The sequence below is a fragment of the Leiobunum rupestre genome, chromosome 8 (assembly GCF_980474605.1).
Source record: "Leiobunum rupestre chromosome 8, qqLeiRupe1.1.hap1, whole genome shotgun sequence".
Classification (NCBI taxonomy): Eukaryota; Metazoa; Arthropoda; class Arachnida; order Opiliones; family Sclerosomatidae; genus Leiobunum; species Leiobunum rupestre.
Window position 1 is genome coordinate 38,535,915 of NC_143391.1, and position 19,874 is coordinate 38,555,788.

A 19,874-nucleotide genomic window follows, 5' to 3' on the forward strand; every position below is an offset into this window, starting at 1 on the left:
TTACAATTTGTAATATTTCAAATTAATATTTGTAATATTTCGAATTACAATTTGTAAAACTTCGAATTAAAATTTGTAATACTCCGAATTAAAATTTGTCATATTTCGAATTAAAATTTGTAATACTCCGAATTAAAATTTGTAATATTCCGAAGTACAATTTTTAACATTCTGAATTTTATAATTCGTTATATTTCAATTTGTAGTTTTTAACATTCTGAATTATAATTCGTAATATTTCGAATTACAGTTTTTAACATTCTGAAATATAATTCGTAATATTTCGGATATTAACGTAAAATAATTGAAGTAGATTTAGGAAGCCAACACTTCCTACGCAAATCGCACTAGAGAGAAATGGTACTAGAGGTCTCTGCCGAGTTCAGACAATTAATCTAAATAACGGTGATTTGAAGGGTACGGTATCGAAGGGGTGGAGCAGCTAAATCGAAGGGCTACGCCCATTCCTTTTTGTTCTTTTTTCAATCTATAGTAACTACTACGCTTATATTTAAAAAAGGAGACCTTACGCGTGACGTCATCTAACTTGATTAATGACGTATTTGGTCTTTATCTTCTATGAGTGACTGATTTGGAGACATTTGCATTTATGCGTGGGAAATATAGAATTTGGAACGTTGATTAATTTTTAACCTTTATCATGTCATAAAAAAAATTCCCCCTCCCCCCTTTTTCTGATTTTCACATTTCAGCAAGTGGTAATTTACACTTTAATGGTTACTTCATACGGTATGTGACGTCTTATAACGTGATACTCATACAACCATAAGTAACTTAACAACCGTACGTATGACTTAATTTGAGTAACATGTTTACTACAGAATTTCTTTACAGTGACGCCCAAAAATACCGAAAAAGAGCCACACGGCATTGAATTCCGAAAATGCCCTATTTGAGGTCCAGGCTTAGCAAAAAAACTATCATTTCCAAAAAATAAAGTTAACTTTGTCAAAATATTTAGTGAATACGAATATAAAAATGGCGCATTAAAATACTAAGGTGATATTTTTAGAATGTGGCGTTTGACAACATCAATTTCCATTTTCTGAGTATTATCGGATTTGTTGATTTGAATTTGGCTGACCAATTGGTAAAAATAACAAAAATATTACTAAATTTCCGGATTTCGGATTTGTTAATCCTTTTATTAATTGTCAGTGGTGGTCAAAGATAATCAAAAGGGAAAAAGCATCGGCAATACTATAAGTGTCGTACTGCCATTGTTACGTTACTTATGATACTTGAATTTGAATTTCTAAGATATTGTCAAATATACAAATACGGTATACATAATTTAAATATTTCAGTACATTTTATTAAATTCGGAAAAATAAAGATAAATTTGACTACGGTATTACGTAAAAATGACTGGATGTCAAAGTGACGGCTGTAGAATACGGTACATCAGAAGTATATAACATATCTCTTATGAGAAAGGTAAAAATGAAACGTACTCTTCCAGGCTCTATAGTCAGTTTACAATGAGCTTAACATTTACCGCCGGAATTGTTCCAACTAACCATGTAAAATGTAAAAATTAAACCGCATTTTGATATTCATTAATTTATGAGCTATACACTCTTTTACGAAGTCGGCCATTTCATTACAGGCCTAATTTGAAATAGTACAGGCAAGGGAGCCTGCACGTGCTCATCAGCTCGAGACGTCGCGTGCACTTGACCGCGTGAAGCGGTCTTGCAGGCACTAATTGAAATCAGACCAGTAATAAAATGGCAGCTCTCACAAATAAGGATATAAAAGAGTGTATACTTTACCTTTATAAAAGGAATATATCAATTAATATAACAAATATTTGCAATATAACAAATTCGTTTTCTAACACGGAGGAATTCCCATTTTAAATGGACTGGCTTATAAAAAACTTAAATGATATGTTTAGGAATATGTGAAAAATCTGTAAATTAATCTATCTTCTTTAATCATGATTTTATAGCTTATAAAAATAAATGTAGCATGTATTTCTCCGCTCACAATTATTTTTTCCGAAACGAATTTTGGAGGTAGACCGTTTCAAAGTAATAATATTAGAGGTAAAGGGAGATCAAGAGGAATATTATATACTTCCACGTATATCGCCACCGACATCAATTGAAAGAAGATAATCCGGTCTACGAGAAAGAGTAAATGTCGCGGAAGAAAGTCGGAAAGGGGACTCACCGACGTTCTCCATGCTTTGACTGAGCAACGCTTCGAAGGTGTGAAGGCTATAGCTCTCGGCGTCCAATCCCCGAGCCAGAGCATTTCGCAGGTGCATTTCGTATTCCACGAGCAGTTTATTCGTAGGGGAGCTGGGTAGTTTGGCCGAAAGCGAGCCTTGCCGTGAGGGTGGGTGGTGGTGGTGGTGGTGGGGCTGGGTGGCGGCGCTCCGGTGGTGATGGTGTCCGCCACCCTCGTCGGAGCTGACGCAAGGGACGTCGCTGTTGTCGTTGCTGGAGCTCGGCGTGGTGGCGTAGCACAGATTGTCGTAGAGGAAGTTGTCCGACGGGGGCGAATGGTCGGTGTCGGTCAGGTCGAGACAAAAACTTCTTTCGAGGCTCCTTCGCCGTCCCGCTTCCGACCGGTTCTGCCGGTTGCGAATGCCACCGAAGGAGAGCGAGTGTCCCGACGCCGCCGCCGCCGATTTCAGCATCATGATCAGCCGCCGCTCTCTGGCGTCTTCGCTGTCCGACTTCCTGCGCTCTCTCAGCGGCAGGCCGCCGCAGACGCTCGTCTCTTGCTCGGGCGAGCTGCGCGTCGACGAGTTGTTCGTCACTAAAGGGTGGAGCATTCGTTTCAAGGTATTGCTGTCAAGACTCAAGCCGGCCAAGTCTCTCCCACTGCCACCGCCGACGCTACCCACGTCGCCCATCGAGCCGTGGGCCGAAGACGCCGAAGCTTGTTCGAAGACGTTGTCCGTGCTCTTGCTCTTGCCGCGAGTCGGCAGTTGGGTCGTCGAGGCCGACATCGCCGTCGAGTGGTGGTGTCCGCTTTCGTGTCCGCCGGACATCTGTTTCGATCCGGACATCAGACTGTAGTCCATGCTCTTGGCCTGTTCCTTGCGCGACGACTGAGCGTACTGGGCCCTGGCGTGATCGCTTCTTTGCCGCTCCGAGCTCCGGATGCCGCTGTCCGAAGAGCTGGACTGCTGTTGCTTTCCCAGTTGCTTCTGGCTGTGCACGCTGACGGTCGTGGTGCTCTTGCGTTGAGTGCCGCCGCCACCGCCGCTTCCGGAGACGTTGTCGTAGACGGACTGACTGGAGGGATGAGCCGACAGCCGCCCTCGTCCGTCGTAAGGTCCGCTCTTGTGGTGGTCGTCGGTCAGTCGGTTGGCGCCCGTCCTGGGCAGCGTGGCGGCTCCCGTGTAGCGAACCCGGCCATTTCTGGTCCGGTGAAGGTTTTCGGCAGTCATACAGGTACATTGCAATTCGCGGCCTCGAGAAGGTGAGCTAGGAGTCGACTGAGGCTTACGTTTTCCTTTAGTTTTTTGTTGCTGTTGTTGCTACGTGTCACCGAGGATACAAAAATAAGACCATTAATTCGCGTTTACCCCATCGACGCCAGAATTACTAGGAGGTTATAAATTTGTGTATTGGTCTGACGCGACAACTAAAGATATATTTTTCGAGAAATTTTACATTTAGTAATACATCAATTGATATACTTTTCTTTGTGGCATAGTTTTTCGTATAATAATTTAAGATATATTCTGCCAAACGTAAATAAAATGTAGATATCTTTTGAAATTTAATCTGTCCATGCCTACCATTGAAATTGGATCGATCTACACGATATGCAATTGCTGGGCCCAATAGGTGAATCGAAGATTCAACAACATCCTAGTATCTATTTCCTGATAAAAGTTAAAAAAAGGTATGGATATTTACCTTAGGAGGTTCTAATTTGAGCGAGTACGAAGACGAGGCCTTCCTGGAAAACTTGAATGTGGGAGACTTGAAAAGGAAAGTGAATAAGACATTTTACTCAATGAAGGTTAAAAAGTTCCGGCCCACAAAAAAAACTACAACTTGTATGCTACAAGACGTCTCTACATTTGGCCAGTTTTTTCCTCGATATTCAAAATTTAAACAAAAACTAACTAGTCGGGTTAAAACGCCCAATTTTCGTGGTTCATTTCGTCCAGTTTATCATTTATCGTTTATTAAATCGTTTAATAAATTAATAAACGAACCAAATGAGAAGAGAAGAGACAGCTGAGAAAAAAGGGATCAATGCGAACGCGAGCCGCTTCCTTTGGAATTCTTAAAACAGGTTTACGGGTTGATAAATAATTGTTTTTTCAGTGGGACGACTCTTCAAATATTACACATGCCGGAATATCAATATTTTTAAAAAAATTCGGTATAATTTATTTGACCTACGTTCTTAATCTCTCTATTAAAGGCTCTATACAAGAAACACTGGACTTACGATTCAGTAATTGATCATTACTTCATCAAAGTAAGCTTTCATTTTTATCTTTAAAAGCATTCTAATTATCTATAGGCCTTGTTCTTAAGCAAAAAATAGCTGGCGAAAGTGATTCCTCTCCAATGTTACCTGGAAGTAACACACAGCGCCAAGTTAGCTCGCGGCGTATGAGTGTGCTTCATAATTAGGTCGATAATGATTTTGGGTGTCAACGGGGTTTATTGGGCCTTTGAGAGATAGACCTTTTCACTTATTTGTATAGCGGATAAACCAATATTTAGGCGAATAGCCGATCTACATTACATAAACATTCAAACTGCAGCAACGATTCAAATATTGGACCGAAAACGCTTGATTTCTTTATGTAAATAACTATTTTCCAGAATCTCTCCAGCTTCTAAGTTCACAGTTCGTATGGAGATTTCAAATTTTAACAGAAAAGAATGCGGACAAAAATGTGACGTAAATGTCTGGAGATTAGGGGGGGGTGGGGGACCGCTGCTTTTTCAGATTTCGACACTATAAAAACTCAAATATTAATATTAATATTTGAGTCTTTTAGAGTCTCTAATTTGAAAACGTTTTTAATTAATTAATGAACACTTCAATTTTATTATGATAATAAGCTTTGAGTATTGAAATTTGAATATTAACAATAATAACAAACAATTTTTAATAATATTTCAAATAAATGTAATATTAATATTTAAAATAAGTGTAATATTAATATTTCAAATAAGTGTAATATTAATATTTCAAATGAATGTAATATTCATATTTCAAGTGAATATAATATTAATATTTCAAATGAATATAATATTAATATTTCAAATGAATATAATATGAATATTTCAAATGAATATAATATGAATATTTCAAATGAATATAATATTAATATTTCAAATGAATATATTAATATTTCAAATGAATATATTAATATTTCAAATGAATATATTAATATTTCAAATGAATATATTAATAATTCAAATGAATATAATATTAATATTTCAAATGAATACCATATTAATATTTCAAATGAATATAATATTAATATTTCAAATAAATAGATATTAATGTTTCAAATGAATACAATATTAATATTTCAAATGAATACAATATTAATATTTCAAATGAATACAATATTAATATTTCAAATGAATACAATATTAATATTTCAAATGAATACAATATTAATATTTCAAATGAATACAATATTAATATTTCAAATGAATACAATATTAATATTTCAAATGAATACAATATTAATATTTCAAATGAATACAATATTAATATTTCAAATGAATACAATATTAATATTTCAAATGAATACAATATTAATATTTCAAATGAATACAATATTAATATTTCATATGAATACAATATTAATATTTCAAATAAATATTACATTAATATTGCAAATGAATACAATATTAATATTTCAAATGAATACGATATTAATATTTCAAATGAATACGATATTAATATTTCAAATTAATACGATATTAATATTTCAAATAAATATTACATTAATACTTCAAATAAATATTATATTAATATTTCAAATAAATATTATATTAATATTTCAAATAAATATTATATTAATATTTCAAATAAATATTATATTAATATTTCAAATAAATATTATATTAATATTTCAAATAAATATTATATTAATATTTCAAATAAATATTATATTAATATTTCAAATAAATATTATATTAATATTTCAAATAAATATTATATTAATATTTCAAATAAATATTATATTAATATTTCAAATAAATATTATATTAATATTTCAAATAAATATTATATTAATATTTCAAATAAATATTATATTAATATTTCAAATAAATATTATATTAATATTTCAAATAAATATTATATTAATATTTCAAATAAATATTATATTAATATTTCAAATAAATATTATATTAATATTTCAAATAAATATTATATTAATATTTCAAATAAATATTATATTAATATTTCAAATAAATATTATATTAATATTTCAAATAAATATTATATTAATATTTCAAATAAATATTATATTAATATTTCAAATAAATATTATATTAATATTTCAAATAAATATTATATTAATATTTCAAATAAATATTATATTAATATTTCAAATAAATATTATATTAATATTTCAAATAAATATTATATTAATATTTCAAATAAATATTATATTAATATTTCAAATAAATATTATATTAATATTTCAAATAAATATTATATTAATATTTCAAATAAATATTATATTAATATTTCAAATAAATATTATATTAATATTTCAAATAAATATTATATTAATATTTCAAATAAATATTATATTAATATTTCAAATAAATATTATATTAATATTTCAAATAAATATTATATTAATATTTCAATTAACTATCTTTTGTTTATAAAGATTGTAAATAAGCAAAACTCCAAAATTAAAAAGTGAACAGTTTTTATGGAATAAAATGGGCAGATGACCTCGTTAGCGCAGGAGAAGGTAGATGCAGAAATATCGCAACACGAGTGGGCTGGAAAACCGCGGACAAATTTTGCAACGTCTTAAAAAAATGGAGAATTTTCTCGGTTTTTTTCAGAACGAAGAAATTGGAATAGGTTTACAACGAAGGTGCGGGTTTTAGGGGAAGGGAAAAACTTCTTGAGGATTTCGCCCGCAATCCCACCCGAATTTCAATGACTTTCTATCGCGAAGGAAATGAGCCCATCATTATACGCGGCAAAGCATCATTCTGAATAATTAGCCCGCTACACTACTAGAGCTTCATCAGGTCACCTTCATTATTCATCCCGGAATGAACTATAATTAAATATAGTGGCGCGATCTGGAGAGGTTTGGCTACCATTGTAATAAAGGTCGAGGGTCACCAAGAGTGATTAAAAGCTTACGTCTACCGCTTCGTAACTAATATAACTTATAAGTGTACTTTTTTTTCAAAATGTTCAGACTGAACATGTAATAAGTTAACTGAATAGGGTAATATCCTTATTATTCATCGTACTTATACGTATATCCCGGCCTATCAAAAACCAAATTAAAACGGCGAAAAGGAAACGAAATCTTGCGTTAAAATGCCTTTCAGGATTTTTTTTATTATTTTTAAATAAAAATAGCGCAAGAATTTGCTCTGTTTCATTATAGAAATCTAATTTTTTTGACAGACAATTACTAAGCCCGCACCATCACGTGGTAGTGATTCTAGAATTATAACGGCAAATAATTCAGGGCCGTCTTTACCTTTCAGGCGACCCTGGGCTAAAATTAGCAGAGGCTTTTTAAATACGGTCGCGTCTTTATTGATAATTTTACAATTAAATTTTAAAAGCAGGTACTGAAGGTGTCCGTCCGTAGCGTGGCGCCCTAGGGCTTAGCCCTACCTAGCCCAATGGTAGATATGAGCCTGAATTCATTCATCCCGAGTGTACAGTGTGCACTCGGACTGAATCAATTTCGGTAATCGTTTACTGATTGTCATTTCACTGATGACATAATCAATGATTACAGAAGTTGATTCAGAGTGTCGATAAACGGTTACCGAAATTAATTCATACAGAGTGTACACCGATGACAATCAGTAAACGATTACCGAAATTAATTCATCCAGAGTGTACACCGATGACAATCATTAAACGATTACCGAAATTAATTCATCCAGAGTGTACACCGAAGACAATCAGTAAACGGTTACCGAAATTAATTCATCCAGAGTGTACACCGATGACAATCAGTAAACGATTACCGAAATTAATTCATCCAGAGTGTAGACCGATGACAATCAGTAAACGATTACCGAAATTAATTCCTCCAGAGTGTACACTGATGACAATCAGTAAACGATTACCGAAATTAATTACTCCAGAGTGTACACTGATGACAGAGTCAATAAAAGATTACCGAAATTGATTTCTCCAGAGTGTACACTGATGACAGAGTCAATAAACGATTACCGAAATTGATTCCTCCAGAGTGTACACCGAAGACATAATCAGTAAACGATTACCGAGATTACGGATCGATTACAGATTGATTACAGAGCGATTATAGAATGATACGTAGTGATTAGAGAACCATTACGGCAATTACGAAGTGATTACAGAACTATTACTCTAATCAATTCAGACAGAGTTTACACTAATTACGTAATCAGAAAACGATTACCGAGATTACGGATCGATTACAGAGATTAAAGAATGATCACCAAGTGATTACGGTAATTACGGAGTCATTACAGAACGATTACCATAATAATTTCGGAAATAATGCACTCCGATTATGGCAAGTGGCCAGCTTTCGTGTCGCGACAATTCTCTGGCATCCGTTTCCCATCCGAGAAGTGTGTAGAACGTATTTTGTCACGCGTTTGAAATTTCGTATTTTAGGTCATATCTCCTTGAGAAGAACACCTTTATGGTACACTTATGAGGGTTTGCGTTACACGAAAGGAGTCAGACGTAGAAATGAGCTTCCTACAGACCAACCGAGTGGCTCGCCTTCATTTATCTCGGGCTCATTTTGGTTGCGTGTCAACATTTCGGGGAATCTCAAACGGCCAGAGAATTTCAAATGAAAAAAAAAGTAACATTAGCCTTCTTGTTTAGATGTATCGGGCGCGTCACTCGTGACGTAGAAGTGACGTTCAACTATCATAGCCAATAGACGATAGCATAAACTCTGTTCATGTCTTATTCAACTTGTTAAAAAGTCACGAGCGCGTTTTGATATTTTAGCGTAAACGGGCTCGAGCGATTTCACTCGTGCTCCCCGAAATAAAAAAAATGCGCGTGGTTTTTACGCTAAAATATTAAAGAGCGCGTGGAACATTTTAACAAGTTGAACAAGACACTAATTAAAATTCGACGAGTCGCCCTTTTTATAAAGATCTAGCCTTCAAAACTGAACTGAACTCCTACGTATCTCGTGACGAAAGCGATACATTAAAACAAGTTCCGCAAGCGTAATGACTTTATAGAAAGGCTTATTAAGAAAAAGAAAGGTGAGTCAGGATACTTACGCAACATTCTCGGAACTGTTTGGCATCTATCGGCGAAGTGAAGTTGAGTCCCCAAGTGTCGCCCGTCGAAGGATCTTTCCAATAAACGAAGCACTCGGACGCCTGACCCAAACGCGTTCCTATTTACGCAAATATATAAATTACTTTTAAAACAAATTAAATTTCTCATTTTATTCTAAATTTATTATAAATATCGTCGTAACAGAAGTGTGTCAGATTCTTATCTTCCGCGTGTTGAATATTCTTCAAGCTTAGGAAATATAGCGCCATCTGCCTTAATATCAGTCAACTAATTATGTGAAGAAATAGCAGACGACTTTCATATATCCAATTTAAAACTCAAGTCGGTAGGCGGCGATACTTATGACAAAAAAATGTTACTACACACGAAGCCTATAGGCCTTTCCATAAAATATTTTTAAGTGATTTCACTGTTTTTTCTACGTCACTCACCATCAATTTCGCTAAAACTAAACAAAACGTCGGCTGTACTTTTGGCATTTTCCGGTAAGATTTCCCCAAACATTTTACACGGAGCTCGGGTTAGGCTTAGTGACTTCGGAGTTCAAACTGATTTTAATTTATTTTCGATATTAATTAAATGAATTATTATTATTGCAATACTCATATGAACTCTGTGAAAGTATTGTTAATACTTAGATATTTATTAGCTAGTATTTTATGATAAACAACAATCTTTACCTGATACACTACTGTGATTGTCAATGAAATGTTAAGCCTTAGTTTACAAAGCGTTAAACATCCACTGATAAACATCATCGAAACCGTGCTAAACTTTTCGTTATTTTAAATATTTAAATACTCTCTTTTTATGACTAGTTAAGTAAACGAAATACTTTTATACTTTAAACCTTTGATATAACAAATTTATTCATATCACTTGGATTAATTTTAATCCGCCGTGTTTTTTAAATACTTACACTCGGTAGCAGACGACATACCGAGCTCAAGAGTCGAACGAGGGTAAAAACAAGGAGTAATATATATAACGTTGATCTAAATAATTCTTGCAAAAATATTTATGGAAAGGTCTATTCAAGAATGGTGACAAATTGTTGGTTCGCTTCAGAATTGGCATCATAGTGATGGCGTGTTATGACGTAGACAATTATTTTCGTATATTGTTCTTGACACTCCACACTAAGCTATCAGAAAATATTTCGACTAACTGACTCACTTATGGAACGTAATTATAAACTCATGTTTGCGTGATGTCAGAATACCACATCACAGCACCACTGTCTGGTGAAAACGCCATTTTTTTAAATTATCGATAATTAAGTTTTTTGAATTTGATTTACATTACTTCTTATGGTATAATTTTAACACTTTTCAATAGTGTTTTGCGAAAACAAACTATTTACGCCAAGTGTAACACAGAAATGCTTATACACTGACAACTAATTTGTCAGTGATTTTCATAGCGGCAAAAAAAGTTTTGCATTAGTCTACAACTTTTGTCAATTAATTGACTACAAAAGTTAAATAAAGTAGTACGCTTTCGTTTCAAGGCCCACTATACACTGCTATAGTAGTATACAGTGTTTTGGAAATTGGAATTTCTAATTGCCCTGGCAGTGATTGAATTTCACGCTTCAGTATGAAGAAACGCCTACGAGAAAGCGCACTTGTTAGTATTTTGTTTAGTAGTAGCTCCTACAGACTTTTAACCCTAAAAGTCAATTAACAGCGCTCCTAGCGATAAAAACGTGAAACCACCATTGAACGTTCAACTTTATACTGCGATTAAGGACAACAGAAGATACTACATAATTTAAGTCACACGAATGCCAGTTTGACCAATGAAATTGAGAGAAATACGCGATGGAAACTGGTTTCAAGCGATAGTGTAAGGCACTTAAATCATAGACGAAGAACCGGTAAACAATGAATTCATTGATGAAATGTTTATTAGTGAGTATTTTTAAAATTTATGTATTTCACTCTTCCTAACTGCCTCAATATAATATTTTTTTTTTTAATTTAGACTGTGATGTCTTTAGTCATTGTAAAATGTAAATATGTTAGGTGACAAAGGCCTATTAATAGAAAATCATGCGATTTTAAAAATAAGCACGTTCTATAATCTACACGTGATAAATATAAAAACATACTTGAAATTATAAATCCGCTATATTTTATTACTTTATAGAAAACACACCGTAAATTGTTGATTATTTCTAATGATCTATTTACAAATAACACACTGACTAATTCAAACCGACAGGATAAGGCTTATAAAACGGCGGGACTTACTAGCCGTGCCTCGACCATGGATGAAGGAATATGACTGGAGCACACGGGTACAGTCATAAGGATGAGCATCTCAATAGGAAATTTGGCAGACTAAAATACGCTAGCGCCACCTGCGCGCGGGCGCTCGTACTGCAAAAATAAATTAAATTTATATTTTTTTCCGGGGGGGGGGGGGGGGACCCGGGAGAGTCGGGAGACAAACTTTCAAAATGTAGGGGGTGTTAGCAAATCGTCGAAGTGGAATTCACAAAATTGCGCGGCCGATAGTTGTGTAAATTCGAGAGCTAATAACCCAGATTTATCTTTTTTTCGTTTCCCTAAGAATTCTTTAAGGTAATTACTACTCTTTACGTTGTTAAAACATTTCTTACGCCTATTATCCAACTACTACTTATTAAGCCTTGTCACGTCACTTTATTATTATTAAGATGTTTCCAATGGATTGAGAATTCTGGGAGGATGGATTTATTTGGACGAGAGGCGGAGTTATTTAAAGCTGGGGTTGTTCTGTGTGCTAATCACTTTGAAGTACACTCTTTTTATGATATCTCCAAGAGGTTAGATATGCAATTATTCTTTAATGTCTTTAAAGAAACAACCTGGTAAAAAATGAATTGTTTTGGGGGTGAACTTTACTACTAAGTGACTCTAAACCATGAAATTTATATATCATAATTACAGAAACCCTGGATGTAATTTATCAACTGAGAACCATATAGAAGGAATCCATAGTGGTGATAATACTTGAGTATATGAAAATAAACTATTGAAGGCCAGCTATATAATAGAAACCGAAAATATTCACTAGTGGTACCATTCTGATGTTATATTTTCTAGTAGAATTAACAAGCACATAAACATATTCATTTCATAGGTCAATTCTGAAATTCAGTGAATGAAAATTCCAGTCCCCTTATAAAGTGAACAGTCACTTCCCCTACATTATAATGTTGTCTTAATCGTAGGAAATTCTAAGGGAAATTGTCTTTGCGGATTTAAGACATAAGTGAATTCCCTTCTCCTGAATTTTGGAATTGACCTATAAGTCGCAAGAAGACTTGTCTCTTGTACCCCCATGGTTCCAATATCATAGGTAAATAAAAAAAATTTGAATTTGAAATCTGAATTTAACTAAAGAGCTAAAATATATTTTTAATAGGAAAACTGAAGTTTTAAAATAAAGAATCATGAATGAATCAAATAAAACTTTCGTAGTGTTTTCCTTAATTTTAACAATTCATTAATTTGCAAACCAAATATGCATATTATTTAACACTATTTGAGAACCAAATTGTCAAATTATTAGGCATTATTTGAAAACCAAATTTTTTGATATTTGATCTAGTATAAGACATTAAATACTATATGGTATTTGATCAAATATTTTTAACCAAATACTATTTGACCAAATTATTTGACTTTTCAAATATTTGATCTGGTAGAGATGCTTAATTAGTGGTGAATTGTTATGCGTTCTCAAAACATTAAATGTGAAACCAATTTCATATAAACCAAAAATACCATTAGGCTGATTCACTATTAAAGTTTTCTAAGCGTGGTTAACGGTAGTTTGCACTAGGAAATTTATATAGGTAGGCTACAAATTGTGGTTCACAGTATTTAAAATTTTTGGCAAAAATTTGGTACACAGACACACGTTTTTTATTTTATATATATTTTATTTCCGAAATATTCAAGTGGTTTTCAGTGCAGTAGAACCAATGAAAAAAGTAAACCGTCTTTTTGTGTGCTTAAGGCGTTGGGGAATGCAAAGTTGCAGCAGCTTCTAAAAAAGCCAAAAAGAGGTTTTTCCCTTGATTTTTTGCCCTACTCTTGAACATGACTGTTGCCAAATAACCCGGAATAAAGCGCTTCCTCCTGCCGGCCGAGGGAATTGCTCTTTTAGCATGTGCCCAAAGGCCTTCAATGCGGTTCGTATGGACCCCGGTTTGAGGATCTTTGAAGTGCAGTGAATGATTAACTTTAAAATGCGTGAAATCGGGGTCAGCATCAAGGGCATCATAACTTCTCCAGAAGTCAGTATGTATGGTGGTGCCAGGCTTGACCCATGCCTGAATGATAGGGATTAATGTGACCGCATCCCTCTTGGCGACAGGAACCATAAAAAAAAGCTTTACTGGTCCTGTCAACCCCCCCAAAAACCCATTGCCCTTCAACTCGTCGGCCGCGATGAAACTTTCGTTTACCGCATTTGGACTCATCGAGTTCAACGACAGTTCCTTCACCGCCAATTCGTTCGCTAGTCATAATAGCTGCATCGAAAGCAACGTCTCTACATTTTCTACACCAATCTGAAACAGTATATTTAGCGACATGCAGCTCGTGGGCTGCGAAAGTTTGCGGGATATTGTAAATGAAAAAGTACACAATCAGCAAAATATCCCTTATCAAGAGAGGAGAATTGCTAAACCAAGAATCTTTGCGAATTGAAAGTTTAGTGTTGCACCTCATCTTTTTCTTTCTTTTCTTCGCTTCGATGACCCTACCACACCTCCATGTAAAACCATCTAAGGCACTTGTATCTGGGTATAATTTCATGTCCTTTTTGCATTTATTGCAATCGAAGCCCTTGCCTATGAGGTTATAAGTTTGAAGCCATTCAATCATTTCTTCTTTGTTTTTGGATAACCTGTCGATTTCAAACATGTCGAATAGTTCTCCTTCGTCAATACCACTATTCGAATCTGATGAAACGGTTACCTCGCTTGCTTGAGAAGGAAATTCTTCTTCAGGTTCTGACATTTCACTGCCACTACCAGCCAAATTAACGGTTCCCTTAAAACCTGAAGGGCCCGCTTGTTCTTCTAATGAAGACATCCTAATAATTCGCTCTTTATGACGAATTAAAATATCTTAAAAATAGCAGAACACGTGCGACAACACCGTTTAAAACCAAATGAATGGAACATAGAATAAATGGCACTGCCTCAGAACACACGACGACGAATATCAAGCGTTCCCCTTATTGGCGCCTGACGGCGCCGCGCACTCACTTCGCTCGAGCGCTGGGGGCGCGCGGCGCCACCCCAACCCCATACTAAAAAAAGCGATGGGCCGTCTATAACGCGACCGAGAGGACAGTACCTAGCCAAACGCACCTAGTATCGTCCAACCGTCAGGTGTTCTACGTTATCTAAAAATTCGAAATCAGGAATTTTTAGTAAACATCCATTGAAAAATCTAAATTTTTAAAGTTAAATATCTCCGTGAATATAAATTTGCGCCGCATAATTCTTGCACCCAAATATTCCTCATCGCCCAAGGTATCAAATAAATATAACACTTGGTCGAAAATCTCGTGTGTCTGTGTACCCTACTTCACCCAAATTGTTCATTGATTCTCCATTTCTATTAAATCTGTGGTCCCTAGCGCTAATAGATATAGAAATTGAAAACAATAACTCCAACAACATCTTAAGAGATGAGATAAATCCAAGTAAAATAGTGACTTTTATTATTAGGGTTCTTGAAAAATAGTGACTTTCATTATTAGGGTCCTTGAAAAATAGTGACTTTTATTTTTAGTACTGCTGTAAGATGAATTAGTTAATCCACAATTGAACAAAACCTATTTAAAATCATAAGACTATTTTATTAAGTGTGACATTTCCTACTTGCGTAATACCATAAGTAATATTAAAACAATTAATATGACAATTTGCACAACTTATTATGAAACTGATTGAGTAATTGTGCAATCAAGGTTTGGTTCAGCACAAAGTCCCCTAGTGTCTAAAATAGGGCGAAGCTGAAATATAATACTACCAAGTGGAAATAATTAACTACTCAGTTAGATTGCAAATCCCTGTCGGAGCTGGATGAAAGGGTCAGGGTCAAGGAAAGGTTTCCTCCAAAAATTAGCATTAACACAAAGTGTCATACTTAAAGTTTTTATGTTACTTATGGTAATACTTTTATTATTTAACTTACAGTTATAGGTGTAGAACTTTAGCCAGTTTTCTATTCTTCCTTTCATTGTTGTCACTTTTAGTGTCTTTTTTTCTCATAGCAGCTTTCATTTCCGCATTTTCTTCATTATAAACAACAAGTGTACGATGGATCTTAAACTTAATAAATAACTGACGGACTTTGGTTTTGATGTCTTCACACATTATATTTGGCAGCTGAATTTATTTCATTTTATAATCCAGTTTGGCCATCACATTAGTTTTGTGCATGGTGTGACAAAACAGTTGATCAAAATATCTGTCAAATTTCATAATAGCATCGGCAAATTGCGTAGTTGGCATTTTCAGATTTCCACACTCTTTCTCTGTATCATTGACATATGACCTTAAAATAATTAATATCTCATTGCCACTTTCAATTTTAGTGGTTTCTTTTAACATGGCTTTTATACAGTCTTCACAATCTGGATGAATCTGAATAATGTTTTTGCCTATGTACCCAGCCAAATTAGTCAACACATTTTTGTGACACAGTGGAAGGTATTCAACTGAGTTAGGTAGATTAAGTCCACTTAGCTGATCACAAAAATGAGTTTCCTGATCTTCTACCAAAGTGGTTTTAGCACAAGTACCCATGAGTTCCGTTAACTTGAATAAATATTCTTCATCTACATCTTGGCAGTTGGACGTGTCAGATTTACAAAATAGTGACGAACACATAAGCTTACGGAAAGTAAACCGGAATTGCTGACATGTTGGGTTTTCATTACTGCCAGTCAAAGACCTTGCTTTGGAGAAAAATTTTTCAAGAACATCTTGATTAAGATTTGATGTCATAATGTATTTTAGTTTGTGAGTTTCAAAAAGATCTGTGCTTAGCTCCAAGAAACATGATATTGCTATTTTCCAACCCTTTATACATGGTGGTTGTCTTTTGCAATCCCAAACTTTGATCTTATCGAACCATTCTTGTTTCTCATTCATAAAAGCGAAGTTTGGAGAGTCTTTAACTAGTGGTTTCCTCGAAAAAAGTCTGTCAATTTCTTTTACAAAATTGGCTGTAGCCAAGCACTCTGGTTTCATCTTCTTTGTCAATGTGTACATATAAATACCCATCCCAACGGAATGGCTAAATGCGTGACAAACTCGTTTAACAGACATTTTCTGGAAATTGTTCGGATTAAGATCTTTTTCAGTTAATTTGGGAGCCATACGAAACGTTTCAGCAGAATCAAGTCCATGAAAAAGTTCTATGTGGTTCCATGACACTATTTCCCCATTTACTTCAAAATCATATTTTAAAAGCATGTTACGTAGTGATTTAAGAAGATGTGGAGGATCTGGCATAAAGAATATCTTAAGTGTTTTTATTATGGCATAAGGGGTTTTTTTCATTGATGTTCAATCTTCTAAATACTGCTTGGTTGTTTGACCCCTGATCAGATATTACCACTTTTACTGTTAATCCAATGTCAATTAAAGTTTCGACTGTTTCGATCAAAATATCATGAAGCATATTTTGTTTCATTGAGTTTTTAACAAAGTAATATGATAAAGGTAAGCCCTGATATCATAAATACTACAGCATGGTTCGCATACTCTGAAGTTCTTGATTTATCATAGTCCTCAAAGCCATCAACAGTATCAGTTTTCCTATCGTATTGAAGACCATCTTTTAATGACATTTCATCCACAGTAACTACTGTCAGTTTCTCTTCTTCAGACATAGTTTGGGCTCTTAACTTCAATAATTCAATTATTTCTATTTGAAACCCAGTATAGCAAGACACATTTTCAAGCCAATAGTTGAGTGTTCGTGGCGCTGGTAAATGGAACATTTTTCTTAACTGCCTGTAAACCTTTGGTCCCTGGAAATGTAAGGCTAGGCACATTTGTTTTTCGTCATTTGTAAATCTTCTCCCTTTAGCAGCCTTATTATTTAGTCTTAATTGCATATTCAGAAACAGTTTGCCCCTTTCTGGTAAATTTGAAAAATGGGTCTCAATTGGATTACACTCGGTAAGTGCTCTTTCAAGTTTGTTCACTTTCTTGGTTAGTTTTTGGTTCCTGTTATATTGCGTTTTAAGTAAAAGTTTAGCCTTACATAGTTTTTTTCGTAAACTTGAGTATTATCACCGCTTATACTAGGGATATCCTCTATATTACTGTCACATGTTAAATTTTGGCTGGTGTCCATTACTACATTTAAGTTTTCTACATCTTTGATACTTAGATTTGATGGTTCTAATTCTAATTGAGGCAGTTAGGAAGAGTGAAATACATAAATTTTAAAAATACTCACTAATAAACATTTCATCAAAAATTCATTGTTTACCGGTTCTTCGTCTATGATTTAAGTGCCTTACACTATCGCTTGAAACCAGTTTCCATCGCGTATTTCTCTCAATTTTATTGGTCAAACTGGCATTCAGTGTGACTTAAATTATGTAGTATCTTCTGTTGTCCTTAATCGCAGTATAAAGTTGAACGTTCAATGGTGGTTTCACGTTTTTATCGCTAGGAGCGCTGTTGATTGACTTTTAATGTTAAAAGTCTGTAGGAGCTACTACTAAACAAAATACTAACAAGTGCGCTTTCTCGTAGGCGTTTCTTCATACTGAAGCGTGAAATTCAATCACTGCCAGGGCAATTAGAAATTCCAATTTCCAAAACACTGTATACTACTATAGCAGTGTATAGTGGGCCTTGAAACGAAAGCGTACTACTTTATTTAACTTTTGTAGTTCATTAATTGACAAAAGTTGTAGACTAATGCAAAACTTTTTTTGCCGCTATGAAATGATCGTTTTAAAAGTCGTCTTTTTGTAAAATAAACGTGATTTTACACTAGTGTTACACAATTTTGTGAATTCCACTTCGACGATTTGCTAACACCCTCCATTTTGAAAGTTTGTCTCCCGGCTCCCCCCCCCCCCCCCCCCCGGAAATAAAAATATAAATTTAATTTATTTTTGCAGTACGAGCGCCCGCGCGCAGGTGGCGCTAGCGTATTTTAGTCTGCCAAATTTCCTATTGAGATGCTCATCCTTATGACTGTACCCGTGTGTTCCAGTCATATTCCTTCATCCATGCCTCGACTATGAGTATGACCCCGACACAGGAAATCAGAGATAAACAAAAGTTCGCGCTTGCGCAGTAGCCGTTATTTTGATAACGCCCCTAGAGGTGCCAGCGTCGCGCACCAGTAAATTCCTAACAATTTTCAAAATCTCTCTCTCAACTGTGGAAGGCGTACGTCGCGTGTCCAGGGTTTACCCGTTCTTCGTCTACGTTTAAATCTTCAACTTGATTTGCCGCCATGGACGGAATTTAGGATCAAATAGCTATTCAACTTACCGGGTTGCACCAGCCTGACATCCAGTATTTTCTCGACCTGCGAGTTGTAGGCAGTGATGTGGAATACGCATTCGGGGGTGTCCTGAATGCAGGTAATGTTCACCGGAACCAGATCCTCCGACACTTGTTGCCATTTCACAGTTCCGCTGCTGGCGCTCACATGAAACACTTCCGCCCACAATCTGCAATTAACGCCCCAGAAAAAATAAATTAAAATCACTTAAAAAATAAAAATGTTATTTCACATATCTACGATTTTTGAAGCATTTAGTACTATCAGCATATGTAATATAATTACTCATAAGTATGCCACTAGCTCTATTTCTTCACTAACGGTTTGTTTCACAGATATTGCGTCATCCGTACCCTACGTAATATTGGACGTCATATTTGATGTCATATTTGACGTCATCGAATCTCAAATGCCGATAATGCTCTACCAAGTATAATAATAGCTAAAGGCGAGGGGCTAACAACTCTTAGAAAGTCTGTACACCGGATTACGCTTAGATTACCACTGTTAAAGGCAGGGACTTCAAAGATTACGCGTAATCCCATTAGTACAGTCAAAGGTACGGCTCTGTACACCGATTACGCGGAGTGATCAGCCCCTCGGCTAAAGGATACGAAATAACCCACGATTTTCGCTCCCCTTCCGTAACAGTTTTACTCCCACAAGTTGGTAGAAAAGGGGGTACTAAAAAAAGGGGAAATGTGTATGATCCTGGTAAGACCACTTTGTAGCGCCCTCTCTACTAAGGATATTTGAAAATATCCTTAGTTTTGCCGCCAACGGCTTTGGACTACGCTTTTCTTTTAT

The 19,874-nt window shown here is 34.9% G+C and overlaps 1 protein-coding gene across 9 annotated transcripts in view; it reads right to left on the bottom strand.

Annotated features, from left to right (window-relative positions):
- Nucleotides 1–19,874, bottom strand: part of sif (guanine nucleotide exchange factor still life) — a 165,027-nt gene that overhangs the window by 99,951 nt on the left and 45,202 nt on the right. For all 9 annotated transcript variants that reach the window (XM_090156556.1, XM_090156550.1, XM_090156551.1 and 6 more), the window contains exons 3-6: nt 19,055–19,236; nt 9,492–9,610; nt 3,906–3,971; nt 2,200–3,520 (exon numbers count right to left, since the gene is read on the bottom strand). In XM_090156556.1, coding sequence (XP_090012682.1) covers nt 2,200–3,520; nt 3,906–3,971; nt 9,492–9,610; nt 19,055–19,236 — 1,688 coding nt within the window. The remainder of the gene's footprint in view (nt 1–2,199; nt 3,521–3,905; nt 3,972–9,491; nt 9,611–19,054; nt 19,237–19,874) is intronic.